The 24,130-nt window shown below is 40.3% G+C and overlaps 1 protein-coding gene across 7 annotated transcripts in view; it reads right to left on the bottom strand.

Moving 5' to 3' along the window:
* Positions 1–1,205: 1,205 nt before the first annotated feature.
* The window catches only part of CSNK1G3 (casein kinase 1 gamma 3), a 165,092-nt gene continuing 142,167 nt past the window's right edge, over positions 1,206–24,130 (bottom strand). For 5 of the 7 annotated variants that reach the window (XM_084629411.1, XM_084629409.1, XM_084629406.1 and 2 more), the window contains 3 exons: positions 18,077–18,183; positions 17,628–17,651; positions 1,206–3,611 (listed from right to left, as the gene is read on the bottom strand). In XM_084629411.1, coding sequence (XP_084485537.1) covers positions 3,557–3,611; positions 17,628–17,651; positions 18,077–18,183 — 186 coding nt within the window. In that variant the 3' untranslated portion in view covers positions 1,206–3,556. The remainder of the gene's footprint in view (positions 3,612–17,627; positions 17,652–18,076; positions 18,184–24,130) is intronic. The other 2 variants (XM_084629412.1, XM_084629410.1) reach the window with 1 other exon arrangement.

Below are 24,130 nucleotides of genomic sequence, written 5' to 3'. Positions count from 1 at the left end.
CATGTCCGCTGGAATGGTGGTTGAAGCATGAAGGGACATATGAATCTTTAGGGCATCCAGCACGTCAATAACTTGTGATGCTAGCTACAACAGTGCCATGAGAACGCCTATTCTCATTTTCAGGTGACAGGTAAATAAGAAGTGGCAGCATTATCTCCTGCAAATGTAAACAAATTTGTTTGTCTGAGTGATTGGCTGAACAAGAAGTAGGACTGATTGGACTCGTAGGCTCTACAGTTTGACACTGTTTTATTTTTGAATTCAGGTTTTGTACATAATTCTACATTGGTAAGTTAAACTTTCATGAGAAAGAGATTGCACGAGAAAGAGATTGCACTACAATACTTGCAATGGGGGAATTGAAAAATACTATTTCTTTTGTTTTTTATAGTGCAAATATTTGTAATAAAAATATAAAGTGAGCACTGTATAGTTTTTATTCTGTGTTGTAATTAAAATAAATATATTTGAAAATGTAGAAAACATCTAAAAATATTTAAATAAATGGTATTCTATTATTGTTTAACAGCGCAATTAATCGCAATTAATTTTTTTAATCGCTGGACAGCCCTAATTAAAATTCAAGTCCTTGCTCGACAGCATACAGATGCTGAACCTTCTCAATGAAATGGTTAAGATTTTCTTCCGTCCGGGCAGCATAGGCAAACCAATGTATTTTTTCCCTAATCTCATATTTGGAAACTGTGGAGCTATTTTATCTTAAATGTTTAAAAAATTTTAAAAATTTCACCCGAGACAGGCATCTGGCATGGAAAATGTCAGCCTGAACAGTTAAAGTTTGGAGAAGTTATAAGCAACTGAAATCATGGCATTATATAGGAAAGTGTTAGGCAACCAACTCCACTAGAATATTTTTCTTAAAATATATGCCAGACACTGTTGCAAATACCCTATTGCAACCATGGGCAGCTCCCAAAGAGTGAATACCACATCATAGAGCAGATTCCAATCAGACTTATGTACTTCCATCCATTTGCTGTCTAAATGCATCATCAGGCTGCCATTTTTAGTGACTTTCTTTTACAAGAGCAATGCTTTGGGAGTCCAGTCCAAATAGAGTGATAATAACTGCTTGGGAGGCCCCAGACTAATGACTTCCACTATTATATCCAACACTGTCAGAAAGGGGGGAAAAGACAAGTTAAAAAAACTACCATTTTATTTTTTTTTCTTCTTCAGTTACATAATTTTAAACAGGTATTTATTTCATTATTCTGACATTCAGGCAATGTTGACTTCATTAGTTTAGAAGGGGAAAAGCATACAAACGCACAACGTTGGCTTAACCTGAACATACCTGCTTTACTTATTATTGACCAGTGTGTATTGCCAGAAGGAAATGTTCCTCGGCATTAAAATTGAGCACTTAAAAATATTGCTAAAAAGCAAAATGTCTAGATACTGGTCTTTGCAGCAAATTAACAGATTTTGTAATTTTTTTATATTTAAGTCCATAATTGGATTAATATACACATCTTGTTGTGTGTAAGGAGTTCAGATCATATAAACACTGTACAGGTCAAACATCCCTTGAGAATTGAACTAAACTGTATGATAAGAAATACAACACTGCATGTATTTACAAATATTATGGAGTGACAAATTTGGTCAAATACTGCAAAGAAAGACAGGTTTTCACATTAGAATGGTCAAGTCAACCTACTTTTTCAACTCAAATCAAAATAAAGAACATTATGTAACTGTCCATGAGTTTAAGACAATCAGTAATACAAACAGGTTGAGTGGAAACTGTTGACCCAGTTATACAGTATATACTTTTGTAGGCCAAGTTCAGGTTTTTAACACAAAAATTTAACAAGAACATTAACAGCAACAGTGACAATGACCAGATTACACATTGTTGTGTTCATGTGAGCACATAATTCATCAAAACAATGCACTGCAGTTTTGGCAGTTAAGAAAAAATAAATTATAAAAAACAACTAAAATTCCCGTAAATGCAATAATGAATTCAAAGGTGTGCATTTGTCTATTTTAATACACATTTTGAATGTTACCACAAAACAGATTTAAAAATAAATAGGTATGCCAGAAGGCATATGTTGGCAGAAAAAAAAAAATAAGTTAGCTCTAGAAGGCTTTTTTAAAAATTGTAAGAATTAATCTGAGTTTTGGTCAACAAGTCTGTCTAGCCACTTCTGTCCTTTTATTCCATCTCTCCAAGTACTTGCAGCTAAATATGACAAAAGCATACCTCTGTCATTATGGCTTTAAATGAAGCAGACTTGAAAAAATGGAATGGGCTGCCTTTTCTACAGAACAGCTGGTTTATAGATATTGCAGGCACTTCAAAGGACTGTGGGGGAAAAGTACCTGAACCATCCTTTCCCTAATATCTTACATCAGTTGCAATATTACACAGAAAGTTAAGAAGGTTCCAGAAAACCACAGCGAAGTTTTAGGTACTACAGTCTAGTACACAGAGAAGGCATATAAGTTCCACCCATTTCCATTGCCCTTTTAAAAAAAAAAAAAAAGAAAATCGATGAGTCAAATAATTTACCAACAAGATCTAACAGTTACATGGCACATCCAAATTTTCAGTTTAAGGAGGATGTCATTCAGCAGTAGCCTGAATGGGAATTGTAGGCTTTAATTCCCATTCCACTTTAAGCAGATTCACATTTATTTCTTCTTAGTGTATTTTATAACCCTTAAATATCTTCTCTTTTGAAGGTATTTCATCTTCCTGTCTAATGTAACCAGAAGCACAACTTATATTATACAAACATTTGTATTTTTGTACAAGCATTGCTGCCATTTCTACTATACTGCAACTCCATTAGAGCCACAACAAAAGCACATTTTCAAACTCAGAGTCGACTGATGATATCTTTTTGTTCATTAGCAATTACAGCATAGACCACTGTCATTAGCTGAATCCATCTAGCTTCATCCTCAGTATCTCCAGGTAGTGACTGTACCATGATATCATGGAGAGGATTTAATGCTAATACAATACAGTTTGGGACTGCAGTACCATCAGTAATACTGAACAATCAATGCAGATGTCACAGACAATAAGAAATCTTAAGGTAAGACTTTTTATTATTTTTAAATGCTTGGGCAACTATACTTTTCTTTTTTCATTATCCACTTGAAAAGACTGCTTTCAACATGCTGCTATAGAACTCATCAAAAACCAGATTTATGACATATCTGATCTTCAGCTAAGATACTGCTAATTGCTTTCTAGGACAGAAGAAATGCTTTTGAAGTTTAGTTTTGCTGAAGATAGAGCAGTGTTCATTTGTACCATTTCACTAGTCCATTTACTGATGGTCAAAGAAGCACTCACGTTTCATAAAACTTTAAAGCTTCCAGAAGAGATGGATGAAAAATAAAATACAAATGAAGGACAACCAAACCAAAGCATGGAGGCATAACATTTTTGTTTAAGATGGAGTCTTTAAAAATAATTTGTAGTCATTACAGAAATGATTTTTTGTTTTTAAAATCACAAGACAGCAGATGAACAAGAAAGTAATTCCCCATGTTCTGCCTGCTTCCAGAGTCATTTGTGGCGTTGAATGGTTTTCCTTTTCCTTCGCTTGAAAAAACAACAGCACCTGCAAGTGTGACAGGAAATACGAGATTTAACAAAAAAAGGAAGCACAAAAATAAATCATATCTAATGCCATACTTGTTTAATTTAAAATATGCAGTTAAAACTCTTATAAAGTTATATACCACTGCAAGGTACATATTAATCTCCATTGAGGGTGACTGAGGCCTGGTCTACACTGTGCGGGGGGTGGGGGAGAAATCGATCTAAGTACGTCGACTTCAGCTACATTATTCACATAGCTGAAGTTGACGTACTTAGATCGACTTACCGTGGTGTCTTCACTGCGGTGAGTCGACTGCTGCCACTCCCCTGTCGACTCTGCCTGCGCCTCTCGCCAAGCTGGAGTACAGGAGTCGACGGGAGAGTGCTCGGGGGTCGATTTATCACGTCTAGACTAGACACGATAAATCGAACCCTGCTAGATCGATCACTGCCCACCAATCCTAACTCTTTTCATCCTTTCTTTGGAGACAGTCAAATAAGTTACATAATAGACAAGAGAGTTACAAATAAAAGTGACCATTATAGTTTCATGCCAAGACAGAACAGCCGTATTAGTTTGAGAATTATAATAAAGCATTATATATGGAGGATGAAAGGTGTATTTTTGGAAATAAAAGTGTTTTGATCTCCCATGTATTACTTTTCATTAAGTGCTAGTATGACAAACAGGAATGTAAATGTATTTTAAATATTTATTTAAAATACTGACCACTACACTAAAATTCACTAATATTGCTGTTGCTACCCAACATAATTTAAAAGGCACCCTTTAAGCACTCAGAGTTTGGGAAAGGATTTGTTGGGTTTTTTTGAAATGTCTCAAACCAAACCAATGTTTAACAATAATTTTAAAATTCACATTCTGATTCAGTGCCGTGAAGAAACATCAACGAAGTTGGAATCTGAACTCAAAGTAGACTGGTACAGTATACTGGTATCCTTTTGTCTGCTTCATTATATACTGAGAGAAAATGTGAAGCTGACAAAAATTTGTCAATTGCAATGTAGTGACAGAGTGGAGAGTCAGGTAGGAGCAAAGGGGTAGGAGTATGAGAAGAGCAAACAAATACAGATGAATGAAAAAAATGAGGGAAAATAAAAAAAAGGAGAAACACAAGACACAGAAGAAAGGAGATGTGTTTTTAAAAATCAAAGACTAAACAAGAGAAAAAATACTGGGAGAAGACAACAAAAAGAGGACCGAAGGAACAGACAGTTGGAAGAAACGACACTTGTGGCATTTTCCTTGCTATGTTAGCATAAAGGAATTTAGCCCTCTCTCTAAAACCCCAAGATAAAACCTGCTGAGACTTCCTGGAGATCTGCTCTAAGGTTAAAATGAACAATGGAGAAAATATCCATATTATCTTTTTTATTTATTATAATTTCAGAAGTGAATGGGGCAAACTTTATTTTAGAATATAGGATAGCTGGCCCAGGACACATTCTGTGATTTGTTGGTAGTGCTCTATAGTACTGCGCTGCACACTAGGTAAGGATTGCTATCCATAGCCTCTCCTTCTCGAGGTGAGAAGTGCTGTGGAAGTGACATATTCTACAGCTACTGCAGTGAAGAGGATCGATGTGCTTTCAGTATCTCAGCAGTCCTTCAGCTCATCAAGCATCAGCATCAGTTATGTTCCAGAAGGAATCCTGCCTGCTTGGTTGAGATGTGGATTTTGAAATGGAGAAAAAGTAAGGGTCATTAGTGTTCCAAGAGAGATGAGGAATCCATCCATAGTGAGAGGAGGGAGGAAGAATCGCTCTCTCAAAATATTATCAAAGGGCAATCTGTAGCTCAATCACGAACAGAACTGGGGGACAGACTCAGACCAAGGATGGTCAGAGTTACGTGACTTTCAGTAGAAAAAAACATTAGTTATTAATAATGAGGAAACCCACAATTAGAAGACCATAGAAGAATCTATATAGATTAAATAATTATTTTCAAGATATAGGTACCAGCAATATAATGTTATTTATATAGTCCTTATGAAAAAATAGAACATAGCAGATCTTGAAGAACAACAAATGCACCTAAAATCTGTCCATAAATCCTTAGATTTTTTTGGTGATCCATGTACAAATGGCCAAGCTATGACCACTACAGTTTATGCTTAGGTTCTGAACCTGAAAGCACATCTGCAGAAATTGGTTCACTGACAACTCCTCATTCACTGAATCCCTTTGCGAGCTTTCATTCACCATTCACTACTAGCTATCACACCTTTGGAGGCATGGCACAATCACTCATCAATGCACTGTTTAACAAAACACATGGCATAATACCAGGACATTTAATCTTAGGGTTCTGGTGATATGCCACTTGGGCTCCTGCCTCCATTTATTATGTTTCCAGCTCTCAGAAGGTTTCACCTTGTATTATAGGTTCACTTAGGGCTTGTCTACACAAACATTTAGTTTGTGGCAAACTGAGGCGTGTATCTACCCCACACTAGCCTGCCATGGACTAACTGTCCGTGTGGACCATGCTGAAGCACAACAGTTTGTTAATGTGCTCTGATCTAGGGACGTTGATTCTGCATGCTTCCTTCCCTATCGGGTTTCAGTCTTTCCTTAGTTGTGATCTATACATTATGCGTGTACTGCTTTACTAGTTCCTGCTCTTATTAGTTTGCTCCTTCCATGCCAACTACATGTGGACTTTGCACAACTGCCAATGCAACTGGCACTGGGCATGCAGAAAAATTCCATCCTTAACCAATCCAGACAGTATCTCCCATCAACTCAATGAACCTCATGAACTTTGAAGTATTACTATTCCAAAGATCTCTTCTATTAATGGATATTGATCTTAATTCTAACAGGGTATCTCAGTTAAGAGGATTTCTCTATAAAATGCTGAAGTCATAAAGCTATTGGTAAGGGGAAATAAATCCTTGAATTTTAATATGTATTATTAAAGTTTTTTGTTGGAGGAACATAAATATACATGCCAAATCATTAAACTGCCTTGGAAGCTCTGACATTACAAATATACATTAACATCTGAAGTGTTGGAACTCTCAAAGCCTCTAATTTTAATAAATGTCATTCAAATATATCTAAATTTATGTAAGAAAATGTAGACATCTATTTTAAAATCTCCCAACATAAAAGCTCTTATGGCAAGATTTAACAGAGCTAAATTTATACCTTAATAATACACTTTAACAGACCTAAAACCACCTTCGCTCAATGATACTCCACCAAGAAGTAGATTGCGTCAGAACGGGCAACCCATATACCACAAGAGAACATACTTCAATACAGGAAAAAAAAAAAACCTTTGACTGTACACCGCTAGTTGTCACCTACCACTCCATACTGGAACGTTTACAGGTTATCACTAAACAGTTACAACCCATATTTTAAGGGGACCATATCCTGAAAGAAATCTTTCCTGAAACCTCTCTTCTGGCCTTCAAGCCTCCCCCCATCCTCCAGTTCATCAGCAGAAGCAAATTCCCCACAGACCAGGACACCAACTCAAAGCAACACAGCCTCTCCCATAACACCAGATGCAAAGCAAAACCTGCAGACGTATCTTCACTGATATGATGGTCAATACCACAACACATTTTTCAAGATCCATGGGTCCTACGCATGCCTATCACAACACGTGGTGTACTTCATCCAGTGCACTAAATGCCCCAACAACTACATGGGTGAAAACAGACAATCACTACACTCTTAAAAGAGCTCACACAGAAAATAATAAACGACAAAAAAAATATCATATCACCCATAGTTAAACACGTTTCAAGTCCTCTGTCTTCATCCTCAAAGGAAACTTGCACAAACCCAGCAAAGGATGAGCCTGGGAACTTAAATTCATAACTCTGCTAGACACCAAAAATCACAGATTGAATAAAGACACTGGATTTATGGCTCACTACAAAAATCTATAACCCACTAACCCTTTTTTGTCCTATGACTGTAGAGCTGTTAAGTGCACATTTTACCTTGAATGGATTCTTGCAAAATGTGTTAACTCCTTATCTCTTCCACCCTTTAATTTAACTGTGACATTCTGAGTACCTCTCCCAGACCTGAACAGCTCTGCGTAATCTTGAAAGCTTGTCTATTTCACCAACAGAAATTAGTCCAAAAAAGATATTACCTCACCCACCTTGTGAGGTTTATACAGACAGTTTACAAACTAAATTTATACAGACAGTTTACAAACCCTTGACGAATACAGTTTGTAACAAAAATCCTGCGGTGTTCAAATATGCTGTCACTAGAGGGCCTCACTATCGAACAAACTATTGAAATGATATAAAACAATTTTAATAGTCCACAAATTCTCTGTGCATTTAAATGTTTGAAACACACAGCTACCACAACTTTAAGAATGCACACAAATATCTATGGATGTTAAAAGTTACTATTATACTTAATAGGAAAGAAGGTATCCACAATCTGCAAGGCATGTTCTCATGTATTAAATATTTTATGCCATTAAAAATGTTTTCTATATGACAAAAGTTGATCATGTTTTCTAAACTTTTTGCTTGTGGGTGTAATAACTTTCACCTGTTGCATAAACAGTGATTATCCTACCTAAGGGAAGGCAACAGTTTATCCCCCTTTTCTACACAAGGTAAAACTACCTTTATGATATAACCTATGCCTGCAATCTCAATGTTATGTTTAAAAGTCTTCCTCCCTTCTCCCCATCAAGTGTATTAGCAAATCTTGTTTTTTGTTCAATATCTCCAAAATACTACTTAATCCCCACTGCTAAAAATGTTGACCCAAGGTTTAGAGCTCTACACATGAAAGATAATTCAAAATGAAATAGGGCTTGAATTTAAAGAGGATTAACTATTCCTGATTAACTGTGTGTGGAAATTCTTATTCCAGAATAAGAGTGCTTAATTCCAAATTAGCTTAATCGATTTTGGAATAAGAGTGTCCACAGATGGAGTTAACTATTCCTAATTAAACAGGATTAACTATTCCCTGTATAGACAAGCCTTTGTTCTTTCCTCCTTTGTTTACTGCCACTACTTCATCTTCTCTGACCTTCGAGTTCCACCTCACTTTAGTCTAGTTTATCCAAAATTTCATGACTATAAACATCTACCTACCTTACTGCTACAATGTCACTGCACTTCTCAAGGCTCTCATTGCTCAGCCTCCTTCCACCTCTCTCTCGTGCCTATCTCGACCTGTAAGGTTTTTTGTTATTTTGCTCTTGCCTCTCATATACCCTTCGCTCAGTTAATTCTAAACTTTTTCTTGTTGCTTTTATCTCCTCCCTCCAAATCATGTTCTCGCGCATGCTGCTCCCTATACCTTGGGCAACGTCCTACTTCCACTGTACCAAGCAGCTTCACTCTCCTTCAATTTGCCTCTAAGATGCTAAATATTAAACCTTCTCTTTTGGCTCTGATGCTACCACACTAGCCTCCACTCAGGTACTTCCCCACGTACCACTCCTATTCTTATCCAGGATATGATTATATTTTAATGAAGCCATCATAACAGATATAATAAAGCACCCCCAAAAGATATTCCCTGTTCTCCGTTTTATCATCACTTCAATTTTATTCATGCGTTGATATTTGTATGCATTTTATCTGTTATTTAATATTCATATTACAATCATTCCCACCGACCCCATCAGGATTGGCACTTCACTGTGCCAGGCTCTGTACATACAAAGACCCTGTCTGGGAGGGCTTACAATTTCAAAAAATTAGTGGAACTGATCAACAACTGGAAGTTCCATCCCAGGGGAAAAAACAGTTACTAATCTTTTGTAACTGTTGTTCTTCAAGGTGTGTTGCTCATGCCCATTCTATTGTACGTGTGTGTGCTCGCCACATGCAGCATTGCTGGAAGTTTTCCCCTCAGTAGTATCTGTAGGGGACCGGCTCTGGCGCCCTTTGGAGTGGAACTTGTATGCACCGCTACAAAGGGCGCTGCTGGCTCCCCCATTCCTTCTTGCTGGAACTCTGACAGAGGAGAAGGAGGGTGGGTCATGGAATGGACATGAGCAACACATCTCAAAGAACAGTTACAAAAGGTTAGTAACTGTTTTTTCTTCAAGCGATTGCTCATGACCATTCCATTGCAGGTGATTCCCAAGTAGTACGTCTTGAGGCGGGGACGAGTTCACGGACATGTCTATTGCAACACAGCTCTACCAAATCCAGTGTCGTCTCTGGCTTGCTGGGTAATGGCGTAATGAGTCATGTACGTGTGTACCGAAGACCATGACACGGTCCTGAAGATGTCCTGGATAGGGACATGTGCTAGGAAAGCTGCCGAAGACACCTGTGTCCTTGTCGAATGAGCCTTCACTATCGGTGGAAGCACAGCCCCTGCTATCTCGTAGCAAGTACAGATGCAGGTGGTGATCCAGGTTGAAATCCTCTGAGAGGACACAGGAAGGCCCTTCTTATCCTGTCAGTTACTGCAATAAAGAGCTGAGTCTATCTGCGGAAAGCCTTGGAGTGCTCCAAGTAGAAAGTCAGTGCATGCCTGACATCTAGAGTATGCAGATGCCTCTACTCATTTGTCGTATGAGGCTTTGGCTAGACACCTGGAGGAAAAATATCCTGATTGACGTGGAAGTTCAATGCCACCTTTGGCAGGAAGGTCAGATGGGGCTGCAGCTGAGCCTTGTCCTTATAGAACACTGTGTGCAGGGGCTCTGAAGTAAGGGCTCTAATCTCAGAGACTCATCTCACCGAGGTAATAGCTACAAGAATGTGACCTTCCACGACAGGTGGGAGGGAACAAGAAGCCTTTGAGCCTATGGCTTCTTGTTCCCTCCCACCTGTCGTGGAAGGTCACATTCTTGTAGCTCTCCAGGTCTCGTAGCTCTCCAGGTCTCGGTCCCATTGGAGGACCAGGTCTTGGACCAGTGGAAAGAGTTTTCACGGCCTTTCAGGAACCTAATAGTCATCTCATGCGAGAATACTGATCTACCCTGGACATGGTTCCACCCTCATATTGTCACCAGGAAAACCTTGATTGAAGAGAAGGCAAGGCCCTGGTGCTTTAAGTGAAGCAGGTAATCCAGAATGGACTGCAGAGACAACTGGGTTGGGGAGATACTCCACTCCAACACCCAGCAGGAGAAACACTTTGCCAGATAAGTTGCTCTGATAGTGGGCTCTCTCCTCTCCAAGAGAACCTGCTGTACCTGACTAGAGCAGGATTGTTCCTCTGGATTCAGCCACGCAGCATCAAAGCTGTGAGGTGGAGAGAGGCAAGGTTCGGGTGCAGGAGCCAACCATGATCCTGTGACAGTAGCCCATGGGGCTGGGAAGTGGCCATGGGGCTGCTACAGCTAAGTCCACGAGCATGCTGAACCAATGCTGGCGAGGCCATGCCGAGGCGATCATAATGACCCGTGCTTTGTCCCTCTTGATTTCTAAGAGGACTTTACTGATGAGTGGAATGGGCAGGAAAGCATACATTTCCTGACCATAACAGGAGAAAGGCATCGGAAAGTGAGTCTCTGCTGATGCCTTGCAGAGAGCAGAACTGACGAAACTTTTTGTTCTGTCTGGTGGTGAATTGGTCCACACGGGGAGCTCCCCACTTCTGGAAGAGTGAAGGGATCACTCGTGGTGAGAGAAGAAGGATCTGTGAGGTGATCTGCCAACATGTTCCGCATGCCGGGGAGGTACGAGGCTTCCAGATGGATTGTATGCTGAATGCAGAAGTCCCACAGACTGAGAGCCTCCTGGCACATAGTTGACAAATGAGCTCCCCACTGCCTGTTGACATAGAACATGGAGGCTGTGTTGTCCATCAACACCTGCATCACCCAACCAGACAGTTGGGGAAGGAACACTCCGGAAGACAGAGGAATGGCTCTGAGCTCCCTGACGTTTATATGTAACTCTAGTTCCTCTCGTGATCATAACCCCTGAGTCCACAGTATACTGAGATCTGCTTCCCAATCAAGGTCGGACGCATCTGAAATCAGATAGACTGTGAGTCGCGGGCTCAGGAACAGCACACCTTCCAACATCAGAATCTGGTCAGACCACCACTGCAGGGAGGTAAGTACCCACAGTGGGATCATGAGGCGCTTGTCCAGGTGATGTCTGGCTGGTGAGTAGACCGACGCCAGCCACATCTGGGAGGGGAAACAGGCTGAGTCTTGCATGCTAGACAACGTACTTGCATGCCACCATGTGCCCCATAATCTGAGACAGACCCAGGCAGTGGTGAGCAGATGGGCAGTGATACTGGCAATCAGATCTGACATTGCCCTGAATCTGGCCTCTGGCAGGAATGCTCTCTCTCGGGTAAAGTTGAGTACCACTCTGATAAACTATATCCTTTGGACCGGGACCAACGTTGATTTTCATTCATTTATCAACAGGCCTAGAGCTTGACAAGTGGCTGGCAACGTCTCAACACTGCACTGGACCTGGATCGGCCCTTGATGAGCCAGTCATCGACATACAGGTTGATCTGGATACCCTGACATCTGAGGTAGGCCACCACCACCGACATGCACTTCGTAAACTCCCTTGTCACCATTGCTAGGCTAAAAGGGAGTCTGCAAATTGGTAGTGGGAAGTCCCAATGACAAAACTTAGGAACCATCTGTGTCCGTGAAGTATGTGAAAGTAAGCATCTTTCAGGTCGAGGGCGGAGTACCAGTCTCCTGGATCCAGGGAGACCATGCAGATCTTCATCTTCTTGAGATACTTGTTGAGGCTCCGCAGCTTGACGATGAGGCTTGGCCTTTGGGATAAAAACATAGCGGGATTCAAACCCTTCCCCCCTCAAGCACAGAGGACTCTGTCCACAGCTCCCACCCGCAGAAGGCACTGCACCTAATAAGCGAGCAGATGCTCACGAGAAGGGTCCTTGAAGAGGGATGGGGGAGGGGGCAATAGAAATAAACTGGAGGGTATACCCCCCGGCTGCTGTGCTGAGGACCCACTAATCTGATGTTATAGAGGCCCAGGCAGAGAGGAAGGAAGACAAGTGGTTGGAAAAAAGTAGGTGCTGAAAAGCCTCCGGCACGGACGGCATCATCAGGTGCCAAGTACCTCTGCTGCTTCTCAGGGTGGCAGGCAGATCTCAAAAAGGGCTCGACAACTCAACAGGTGCTGGAGTCTGGCCACCGGCTGGAGGGGAGGCGCTGCCCCGCGTGGGTCTTTGCTCTCCTCCAGCCCTCTCCTTCCCTTTATGGGACATAGGAGAATGCCCTCTCCCTGCCTTTCTTTGCTTTTTAGCCAGTACCAGGGATGGGGATTGGTGCCAGTTGGAGGCTGGTGCTGGCGGTGAACTCCGCACCAATGCTGTAGTGCTTGGAGCAGAGTCCGATCTAGCCAGCTCTGAGGCTGGTGCAAGGGCCGACTCCCTAAGGAGCGCTCTAATTCGAATGTCCTGCTCCTTTCTGATTCGTGGCTTGAAACTTTTACAAATGCAACACTTGTCACGTATGTGGGTCTCCCCCAAACACCTCAGACAGCTTGGGTAGGGATTACTGACTGCCATAGGTTTTCTGTAGTGGTCACAAGGCTCGAAGCCCGTGGATCGGGGCATGCCCTGTTCGTAGGCTAAGTCCCATAGGGTACTAACTATTTCTAACTTATGCACTAAGGGAAATAATAAACTATACAAACTTCATAAGAACTATATACAAGAGATTCACAACTAGGCACAGTTGAGAAGGAAAGCATGCCAAGGCAAAGAGACGTTCCAGCACCATCACTGGTGGTAAGAAATAACTGAGGGAGGGGGAGCTGTCGGTGCCCCTTATACCAGTGCATATGTACGCCACTCCAGAGGGAGCCAGAGCTGGTCCCCTACGGATACCACTGAGGGAAAAACTTCCGGGACTGTTGCATGTGGCAAGCCCACACACCACAATGCAATGGACACGAGCAATCACTCCAAGAAGTTTATATTTCAACATTTTAAATTTGACCTGAATCAGAACAAAAGTTAAAATATTGAAATTTTCACAGAATAAAATGTTGCAAAAAATCTGATTTCAAAATGTTGGAACATTTTGATCAACATGGAACACTGCTGTTGGAGCATCAAAACACTGAGTTTGTGCTTAGTTTGGCTCTGAACTGCATTTGTCTGAGCTGCTGCAGTGCTTCACAGGAGTTGTAGTTCGGGGTCCTCATGTCCCCAATCTTCCCTATTAGCCAGGCTCCCTGGCCAGAATACATCTTCTGTGAAGGTGCAATAGTGATTCAACCAGAGGACAGACTGTGCTGCTTCATGGGATATGTAACTTAGTTAAGGAGCCCAACCCGCAATGGACAATGGAGACATGAAGCATCTGAAACACAAACTCCCATAAAGCACTGCAACAGCTTAGGCAGATGCAATTCAGTGTTGAACTGAGCTGAAATGAAATGTTTTGATTTGGTTCCACAAATCAAAGTATTTCCATTCAAGACAACCTGAGCCAAAACAAAATATTTTTATTGTTACTTTTGCCAAAATTTTATTTTCCCTACAGAAAATTTTGATTTTGTGGAAACTGTATTTTCCACAGAAAAAACAATGACAAAATCCCTAACTCTTAAAATTTGTTTGTGAATTCTTTGGGATAGGAACTTGGTCCTAAAGCTATAAAACATCATGCAAACTTACAGCACCATAAAATAATTAAATAGTCATACAGAAATAGAAAACATTTAATTTAAAGGTTTCAGAGTAGCAGCCGTGTTAGTCTGTATCAGCAACAAGAACAGGAGTTCTTGTGGCACCTTAGAGACTAACAAATTTATTAGAGCATAAGCTTTCGTGAGCTACAGCCCATTTCATTGGATGTATAGAATTAGTTAAGATGAGCAAATATCAGCAGGAGAAAAAATATTTTATAGTGATAATCAAGATGGCCCATTTAGACAGTTGACAAGAAGGTGTGAGGATACTTAACTGAGGGAAATACCATTAATGGTACCAATAACTTGGGCTTGAATAGAGACTGGGAGTGGCTGGGTCATTACACATATTGAATCTATTTCCCTATGTTAAGTATCCTCACACCTTCTTGTCAACTCTCTAAATGGGCCATCTTGATTATCTCTACAAAAGTTTTTTCCTCCTGATGATAATAGCTCATCTTAACTAATTAGCCTCTCACAGTTTGTATGGCAACTTCCAACTTATATGTATGTGTATATATCTTCTTACTATATGTTCCAGTCTATGCATCCGATGAAGTGGGCTGTAGCCCACAAAAGCTTATGCTCTAATAAATTTGTTCGTCTCTAAGGTACCACAAGTACTTCTGTTCTTTTTATTTAATTTAAAATTAGAGTATTTCATTTTTAAAAATTAGGCTGAGTGTAAATACTGTGCTGCTTTTAAATATATGACCAACACAATCACAGTACTTTTGTGATATCAAAGTATATTTGTGTATTTTTTGTGCGTGCACACACACACACACACACACATATTACACACACACACACAGAAAGCACAGTAACAATACTGTTGGACTGGCAATTATAAAGTGCCCCTTGGCTGGCAATCAGATGTTTACAGGAAAACAAGCTACACGATTCATAAGGTCAACAGAAGAGGTATATCTACAACTGGCTAAACTATGCTTGCGTCCATAAATCACTGGCAGCTAGCTGTGAGAGCAATTTTTCTGCAATCTAAAAAAATCCCTGAAACCGAAAATAAATTGTGTCTTGGAAGTAAACTGTGAGACTAATGACATTTTGGGCAAATACTAAATTCATGCTCCTGGAATATGGGAAAATATTACAAATGAAAATTTCTGGAAAGCTTTAACTTTGTTCATATTTTTAGAGGGAGAAAAGACTAAGCAAAGGAACAAAACGTAACTAGTTTCTTGACAAAAGACCAAGTTTCCTAAAAAAAAAGTTACATATAATGTCTGTCCTTAGTATGGATATGAAAAATATAGGTATACTTACATTTTACATTGCTGTCTGAACATTAAGTAATCCTCACAACACCATATAAACTAAGTTTTATTTTATTTTTATAGTTAAGATTCTTGCAATATATAGTTATAAAGCACTTAATAATACCTCAAAGAATCCCGAATGCATATACCTAGTATATTACTGCTTGCAGCAGCTTTTTTGTCTTTAATTACTAAGAAAACATAAAACCAGTTCTAAAAGGATGGTGAAGCAGGTGGTGTAGTTTAGATTCCATTGGCAATAAAATAGTTGTCCTCTCTGGGAAAGTGAGATTCCCATGTGTCACAAAGATTAATTGGAGTCAGACAAAGAGACAGGTTAAGATTTATTTGTTTAGTATATGAGATGCAATAAAAAAAATTAGGCCAAAATATTCAAAGATAGGCAGCTAAATAAGTGTTTTTTTTCCAGAGATGCTGAAGATAAATGCTATATAAATCAAAGGAAGCAGCAGCTTCTGAGCATCTCTTAAAACTGCCTGGACTTCATTTTTTTAGGTGCCTGAATATGGATTGAATTGTCTAACTCTAAGCTTCTACATTTGAAAATTTTGGCCTTATTCTTCATCATTTTTCCAGACATGAACACCTGGCAACAGCTTTAGTATAAGTCAAGCCAAATCTACAAATCATCTAGTATGTAGACTATTGAGGCAAGTAGTGTTTTGTAAATTACATAATCAACTTTAAGTAGCTGCCCTGAAAATCAATAACATCAGAAATAATCTAAAGTTACCTATGGCAGGGGTTCTCAAACTGGGGGTCGGGATCCCCCAGGTGGTCATGAGCTGTCAGCCTCCACCCCAAACCCTGCTTTGTGTCCAGCATTTATAATGATGTTAAAGTGTTTTTAATTTATTAGGGGGGTTGGACTCAGAGGCTTGCTATCTGAAAGGGGTCACCAGTAAAAAAAATTTGAGAATCACTGAGCTATGTTCTTTAAAAGTGCTTTGGTGAAACGAGGTCATAACAGTGATTAAATACTACTACATACCATTAAGAATAATATTCTAAGACAGATTTATTTGTACACTGAGTCATCTCAGAATATACTGATGGACTTTCAAAAAAGATTTTTCCACTGCAAGTATAATCCAAGAAATGTTTTGAGTTGAGATTTATTGTAAGGCTTTACAAGTGGCCTACTTCCCCCTAAGATCTCCCATCTCAATAATACTAATGTTTTGGGTAGTCCTAACATCAAAGAAGAAACACATGCGAGTATCAACTCTTTGGGGAAGGGACTACTACATCTTTTTCTAGAGATCTTAACACAATGGGGCCACAGTGCAACTGTGTCTGACCTCTGGGCACTACTGTAACACTACCCTTATCACTAGTAATAATGTACCATGACCTTCATGCATGAGTGTCTCCATCTGATGACCAACTGGACACACCGTTGTGAAATCATGTTCTCGAAAGCAATATAAAAGTGTCAGTTAAAACTCCTTATTTATTTTCTAATAATCAAGGAAAATTTGTTTTAGTCTTTATTACAAATTGCACTATTCAAATGGGTGTATTTAATTCCCACATACTATACATCAACAAATACTTTTCCCTTTCACTGTGATTTATGTACCCGGCAGTTAAGTTTTTGTAATTAGTTAGCAAGTTGTCAGTGACTAATAATTTAGTAAGTACTATGTTTAAAAAAATGTGAAGTTCAAACATCTTCTAGTATTTAGTGCTAGTTCAGATAAATTAGTTATTTTCTAGATATTAAATTGTTACCTGAATATGAAAACATCTGAAAACATCAATGTTTTTCCACTAAAATGGCATAGCAAATAATATATAAAAAACACTGATATTGCACTGTCCACTTAAAAGTATTAGAGAAAATACACACAGACTACACCACTTGAAACAAACAAGAGTTGAAGCAGGCAAAACAGCTCCTTAACATGCTGGTATTTCTTCCTGCCTCCAAGACAGGCTGTCTAATGGTACTATGTACTTCAAATCCTTTTGCATAGGTTTTCCAATTGTAATTGCCATTTTAAGGCCTTTTTTCCCCCATAAAGTTTTAAGCCATGCAATGAGAACAAAGCCAATGGAGCTATTTCTGCCTGCCTACACTTCGGAACTCACCACATGTTCAACACTTTCTGGCAGCTATGCACAAAAAAAAAAAATAAGGGAAAAAAGAGAATCAGAACACCATACACCATGCAAAAGTTCTACAATTCTTCACGAGTCTTGTATTCAGTATAGTGATTTCAAAAGACAGTAAAATTTCTTACCAAGCTGTTAGCTAACATGTCAAAATCAAGTATGGATTTCACTACTGTAAAGTGAACAATTTGTGTTATGTTAACTTTAACTAATGGAGTCAACATTAAGGATAACAGATATTCTATTATTTAATTATTTGCAGCCCACATAATTAAAGCTCACAAATATTGAAGTATTTTGCCACTTCCTAGTACAAGTGTGCATGGTTCTTTTAATAAGTAACTAGGTAAATGAAATAGTGATTAGCTCAGTACTGTGGATCAAAACACTGGCTTTTAAACCTTAACAGATAAAACAATACATACTTTGTTTCATCCATTACTTCTACTTCTGTAGGGGCTGTGATAGGAGCATTCGAACGGCCTGCAGTTGGGTCATCTGTGTTCAATTCTCCATTTGTTGAGCTTACAACCTGCAATTACCAAAAGTATTTTAAGTCATGCAAGTGCACATATAGGATTCTGAAACTGCATAACATACTGAAAAATCCAGATTAGCGTTATTAATATATTACCATTTTAGATGCTCTCGTGACCATCATTCTTCTAATACAATTTACTAACTTTACTCCATGCACTCACTCTCCCGGCTGCTACAGGAAAAGTGATCTACAAGACTGACTCCTTAAAAATGGCAGACTGAGGCTTTGTCTACACTTGCACTTTTGTCAGCAAAACTTTTGTTAGACAGGGTGGAAAAAATAAACCCTTGACTGACAGAAGTTTCACCGACAAAAGCACCAGTGTGGACAGCACTATGTCAGCTGGAGAGTGGTAAAGTCCATAGTGTAGACATAGCCAAAGTGCAGCACCCCAGATCCTCAGCTTTCTTTGATACAATTGCTAAGACAAAGCAAGAACATGATGATATTAAGGAAGAAACTGTTCTGGTCATCTGGCAAGAGAAGCAGGTAAGAGACAAATCTTTTCCTCTTGGCTTTCTGGATGAGCAAGCTGGGTGCAGTGAATGAAGGGCCTCACCAGGTGACCTGCATTGAAGGCTGTGTGTTGGCAGGCATTCTACTGATTAGCAATTTAGGTCTGGAATGGGGCTAGTTAGAGTTTCGCCTCTGGTTCTCAAAAACAGAGCAAAAGGGTATTCAGGTGAGCCCAGAACTCCTGTGTCTAAGTTTTGTTTTTCTTCATTGAGCATGAAATTCCCCCTTTACTCAGTACCAATTGCTTGTCATCCTCTGGAGCAATGGTTTTTGATATTTTCTACACTCTGACTTCATGCTACAACAAAAAAGAATTGCAGAATCTCCTTCCCATCTGGCCATAACGAAAGAGAGGTAGGCATGACAACCAAGGTTGACAACTCATTCTGTAGAACCCTTAATGCTGATGGAGCTCCCACTAACATATCCATCCCTTCTACCCTGGAACCAACATATCAGTTTTCACTGCTAGGTGCTTGAAAGGAGTTGTCTGGTTGGCTGGCAAGTGGTACTCAGTTTGCTTCGAGTTGTACATCCAACTCTTTAGTAGACTATGCACTCACATCTTTAGCCTTCCTTCCTAATGTTTTCCTGGAGTGGGATTCAGCTGACTTGTGATTTGATCACCTGGGGAAGATGATAGGATTATGTATGGGGATTAGCTCATGCTGCTCATCCACAACATGTAATAGTAACACATATAGCTTACACGTCATCATCCAACTTTGGGGATATTATGTGATTTCAGAAACTGATGTAGACTTGTTGGATAAGGTAACAATGCAGTGTAGGAATTTTACCAGATGTTCCTAAGGCCCGCCAGATTTAGTCTGAACTCTATTGCGTGGGCACCCACATAGCTCTTGCACCTTTCCTTGCATGACTGACGACAGATCTGGAAACACAGCAACCAAAGCAAGAATATGAACAAATCTGAAGAATTAATTACTTAATTTTACTCCTGGGGGAATTTGGCACCAAAAAATTAAGAATTCTGCGCACAATATTTTAAAATTCTGCAAAATTCTGAATATTTTATTTGTCAAAGTAAAATATAATCACAACAGTTTTAATTATTTGTGGTCATTTATTCAAAATACCTGTCAGCAAGTATGTCTGTAACTTGGGGGGAGAAGCAGGAAGGGATTATTAGGGAACTTCCCCCATGCAGACCCTAGCTGACCCCTAGCCTCTCCCATTCAGTCAGGCACATCTGCCCCTGTCCCCACGTGTTCCTGCATCCTCTGTCCATATGTCCCTCCACCCCCACTCAGACACCCACTCCCCCATCGCCATGTGGCCCTGCACCCTCGTCCCTTTGTGACTCTGTACCTCCTCTCCCATCGCCATCTCTGTGCCCCCACCCAGCCACTCCCCTGTCCCTATGTGTCCTTGTAACCCCCCCCATCCCCAGGTGTCTCTGTGCCTCCTTCAGCCACCCTCTGTCCCTATGTAGCTCTGCACGCCCTCCCCCATCACCATGTGGCCCTGTACCTCCCCCCTCCCGGGGCCCTGTGACGCCACTCCCATTCAGCCCCTGCCCCAGTCAGTCCTCCTCCACTAGCCCTTATGAGCCCCTATCTGATCCCACAGCACTCCACAGTGTCTGTCTCCTCATAGCCCCTGTCTCCTGACCTGGCCTGACAGGCACGGCAAAGAAGGCAGGCTCTTTCTCTTCCCTAGATGGCTGGGAGCTGCTGCTGTGTTCTATCGCCACCACACTCTCTGGTGGGCAAAAGGTATAACTGCAGAAATTATTTTCTGCTGGGAACTGCTGCTGCTTGCGCCACAGTACCCTCTGGTGGGCAAAAGGCAGAATTGTAGCAACATTTCGGCAGCTTTTTTCTGTACAAATAATTAAAAATATGCGTGGCTCATTAGTTATGCACACACGCAGTAGTGCAGAATTCCCCCAGGAGTATTATTTCCACAGCACCTATTGCCATGGCATATGGGCTTCTGACAACAAACATCAAGCATCCCATGTAGATGACTAAAGGGTGAAGGGTGAGGGAGAATATTATGACTTTTCCTCAATAGTACATTCCTGAACTTTTTCCTTCAGTTCTTCCTCTTATACGCATCAATATCTTATATGGAAATGTTGTAATTTTTTAACTTTCACTGTATTGGCCAAGAACGCAGCTGTCTCGGAAGTGGAGTACAATTTTGAAAAAGGGAGATTTTGGTCTCACTTAGTCAAATGACTTTCTCCAAAGAAAGCTATCAGTCTAGAATCTGGGCTGCTGTTCCTCATCACCTTGTTATGGTTTGCTCCATTCCTAATTAGTTGCCCCACAGACTACTCTCCTACAAGCAGCCATCTGAGCTTTAGTCAAAGCTTCTTGAGCTTGGCACATGAACTCAAAAACCTGAGAACTCTGAAATTAACCACTGTATAAAAACTACAGACAGAGACATAAGAAGAGGGGAATAAGGATAAGAGGGGGGAAAGGCAGCATAGAGAAAAGCTGCAGAAAGGGGGAATATGAGCTATAGGTGAAAGGGACAGGTGGCTCAGTAACTACTGGAGTACGCAGACATCTAGAACATAAAACTAAACCTAAGATTCCCAGGTTCTAATATTGCTCTGGTGTTCGGAAATATTTGTGAAGCCTACTTACAAAATGTCTCTTTTCTCCTAGTGACTGGCCCACATACCAGTCAGACAACCTCTGACCGCTTTTAGTCACTCCTTCAAGTAATGAGTCTGTACTGTGGATCTAATGTTGCCAACCACGGGGATGGTTCATGTGGGGATCATGTTTTTTCAGTTTGCTTTTTTAAAAAATTATATTAAAAAAGCTATGTTACAGTATGTTAATTTTGCAAAACCAAGCACTTCAAAGTTAGGAAATGGCAACGATAAGGATGCCTCTGAAATTTTTATATGCTTCCCTTATGTGTATGCATTATCACACAGTCTATAATTAAATAATTATCTATTATTTTCCATAGGACCCTGCCTCATTCAGTGCACGGAGTAGAGTGTGCAGTGGGAATGAATATGGTTATGTATTGAATGAGAAGGCTATTGTCTGTAGGAGCCTCTGCTTCATTTAATGCAGAAGAAAGGTGTGTAGAAAACGAAGCCAGGGACTGCAGAAACTTGTGCCTTAATTTCTGGTTAAGGCAGCTGCATGCCATCCTGGAGAACTGGATTTTATCCCTGCCTCTTCCACACAGTTCCTGTGTGATGCTGAGCAAGTCACTTAAACCAAACTTGTCACAGGTGGCCACTGTATTCCCCATTTTCTGGCAGCCTAACTTGAGATATCTGTGGATTGCAGATGTGTTGTTACACTCAACTACAATTGAAGTCTATGTTATAAAACACCAGACTACTCTGAAAAAAAATCAAATCTTCAAAAAATTAGGTATCTCAAACCCGGCACCCCAAATGAGTGGACACTTGGAAGACTTTGACCTTAATATCTGTGCTTCAACTTCCCATCTGTAAACTGGGTATAATAATAAATAATAATAATAATAGTAATAGGGTGAAAGCTCTTTATTGTTACAGTGATGAACATCACATAAAGGCCCAGGAGGAAACTAATAATTCTGTATTCTGCACAAAGTTTGGAAGTGTGTGTTAAATAGGGCACAGAGCCACATATTGAACAATGAGGATAAAATAAAATATTGAACAGCTACCCAATCAGTGAAGACCATCCATCCTGTGCACTGAATGTAGCAGGGGTCCTACTGGGAAAAAAACTAGTATGTAATCATGGAATTAAAGACTTTTGCTAAGAGATAGCAAAGGTGTACATCACGTCACTTCCTCTTTCTAGAGACTGAAAAACCAAGAAGCTTGACATTCTGGGTAGTTACAAACAGATTTGATGTCAGTTTATCTGAATACTTGCAAGAATCTCTTTGGCTTAGTTCCCATTTCCCTGGGACATGAGACTTCTGGCTCAGCCAGTCCTTTGGAATACTGAACAACCTTTGTAGCACCTGAGATCTCTGAAGTGATTTTCATGCTAACCTGTCACCCTGCAAGTGGATTGTATTGCCTGAACAATCAGCCCTGGTTTGTTACATGTGACCTGAAGATCAGGAGGACCAATCTCACTGTCTACAGCTTGAAGAGTAAAGGACAAGGGCTGACTCTCCGATGGATCAAGATCCTTGGGCTGAGACAGAACATAGAGCTAACAACCTGCTAGACTTGCATCTATGTTGACAGTGAACTTGAGGAAAGACACCCCTGAGATGTGTAGTGGTCCTTCCACAACACAAGTGCTGGACTTCCAGAATTAGTATGATTTTGGCCTGAAGCTTTCCCTCAAGTAGGGTCCGCAAAGCCAAAAGAAGCAGAATCAAGGAACAAGTGGATTTTCTAGCCCATGGGACCACATCTATGAATGACGACAATGCCCAGCATGTGCTAAATCCATTTGACTTCCTGATCTGAGCTGCTAAGATAACTACCTTGTTAACTGCCTTGTTTCAGAGAAAAGTGTTAAGATGTGAGATTCTGGTAGCCAACAAGGCCAAAGGATAAAATTAGGTTTGAAAATGCTCAACCCAACATATTTTAATGTAATTATATGATGAGTATATGCAGGCAGGCAACTTTTAGATGGAGAGAAGTAAATTTCTAGGTTCCACTGTTGCTATCACTTGTCTACTTTTAATTTTCTGTAGGCAACAAAGTAATTCAGCCTTTGGGATATCAGGACCAAATTAGACATATCTCCTTTATCTCTTTAGCAAAGCAAAGAGAGTTGACCTTCTCAAAGCATTCCCGCTCTAGCACTCAAAACAACTTTGAAAGCCAGAAAATTACAGTCTGCCCCACTTCTTCCTGCTTTTCTGACTGATAAGATATGGAGACAGGAAAAATCTGGGGGAACGCAGACAAAACATCCTGGTGAAACATCAAAGAATACTTGGTAGTGCTTTTGATCTGCTCTACTTTGCCAGCAGAAAAAGACAGCTTAGTGCCCAGAAAAAAGGAGGAAAAAGGAAGGCTTGCTTCCATGGCATCAAAAACTCTCTACTGGCTGGTTTATGCCAACTTGGACCTGTTCTTAGGTGCTCATGCCTGGCAGGGTCTCCAGAATCCCTGGTAGCAGTATTTAACAAAGAACCCGGCAGGGCCTGAACAACACTAATGAGCAAAGGAGGATTTCTTGTGCTCCAGCACAATGTTCTTTCCCACTTGAAGCCCCTCAAGAGTTTGATCAAAGGCCTCCTGAAAAAATTTTCATCTTTCAGGTATCGCAATGATCCTGTTCTTGAGAATTTGACAAAGAGAGTACACTGACCTAAAGCAGGGAAAGCATGCAACTTTTTCAAGGATTCCCCAACAATTTCCTTGTTGTACTTGTGGAAAGGGAGCAGGCACATAGCTACTTCTGAGACTAGAATAGCCTCTTTTGTGATTATTTTCTTGAGAATCTTCCCCAGA

This window comes from Lepidochelys olivacea (assembly GCF_965140295.1).
Source record: "Lepidochelys olivacea isolate rLepOli2 genome assembly, chromosome: 5".
Taxonomy (NCBI): domain Eukaryota; kingdom Metazoa; phylum Chordata; order Testudines; family Cheloniidae; genus Lepidochelys; species Lepidochelys olivacea.
Note: the sequence above shows the minus strand (reverse complement) of the source record. Positions and strands in the feature narration are given on the sequence as shown.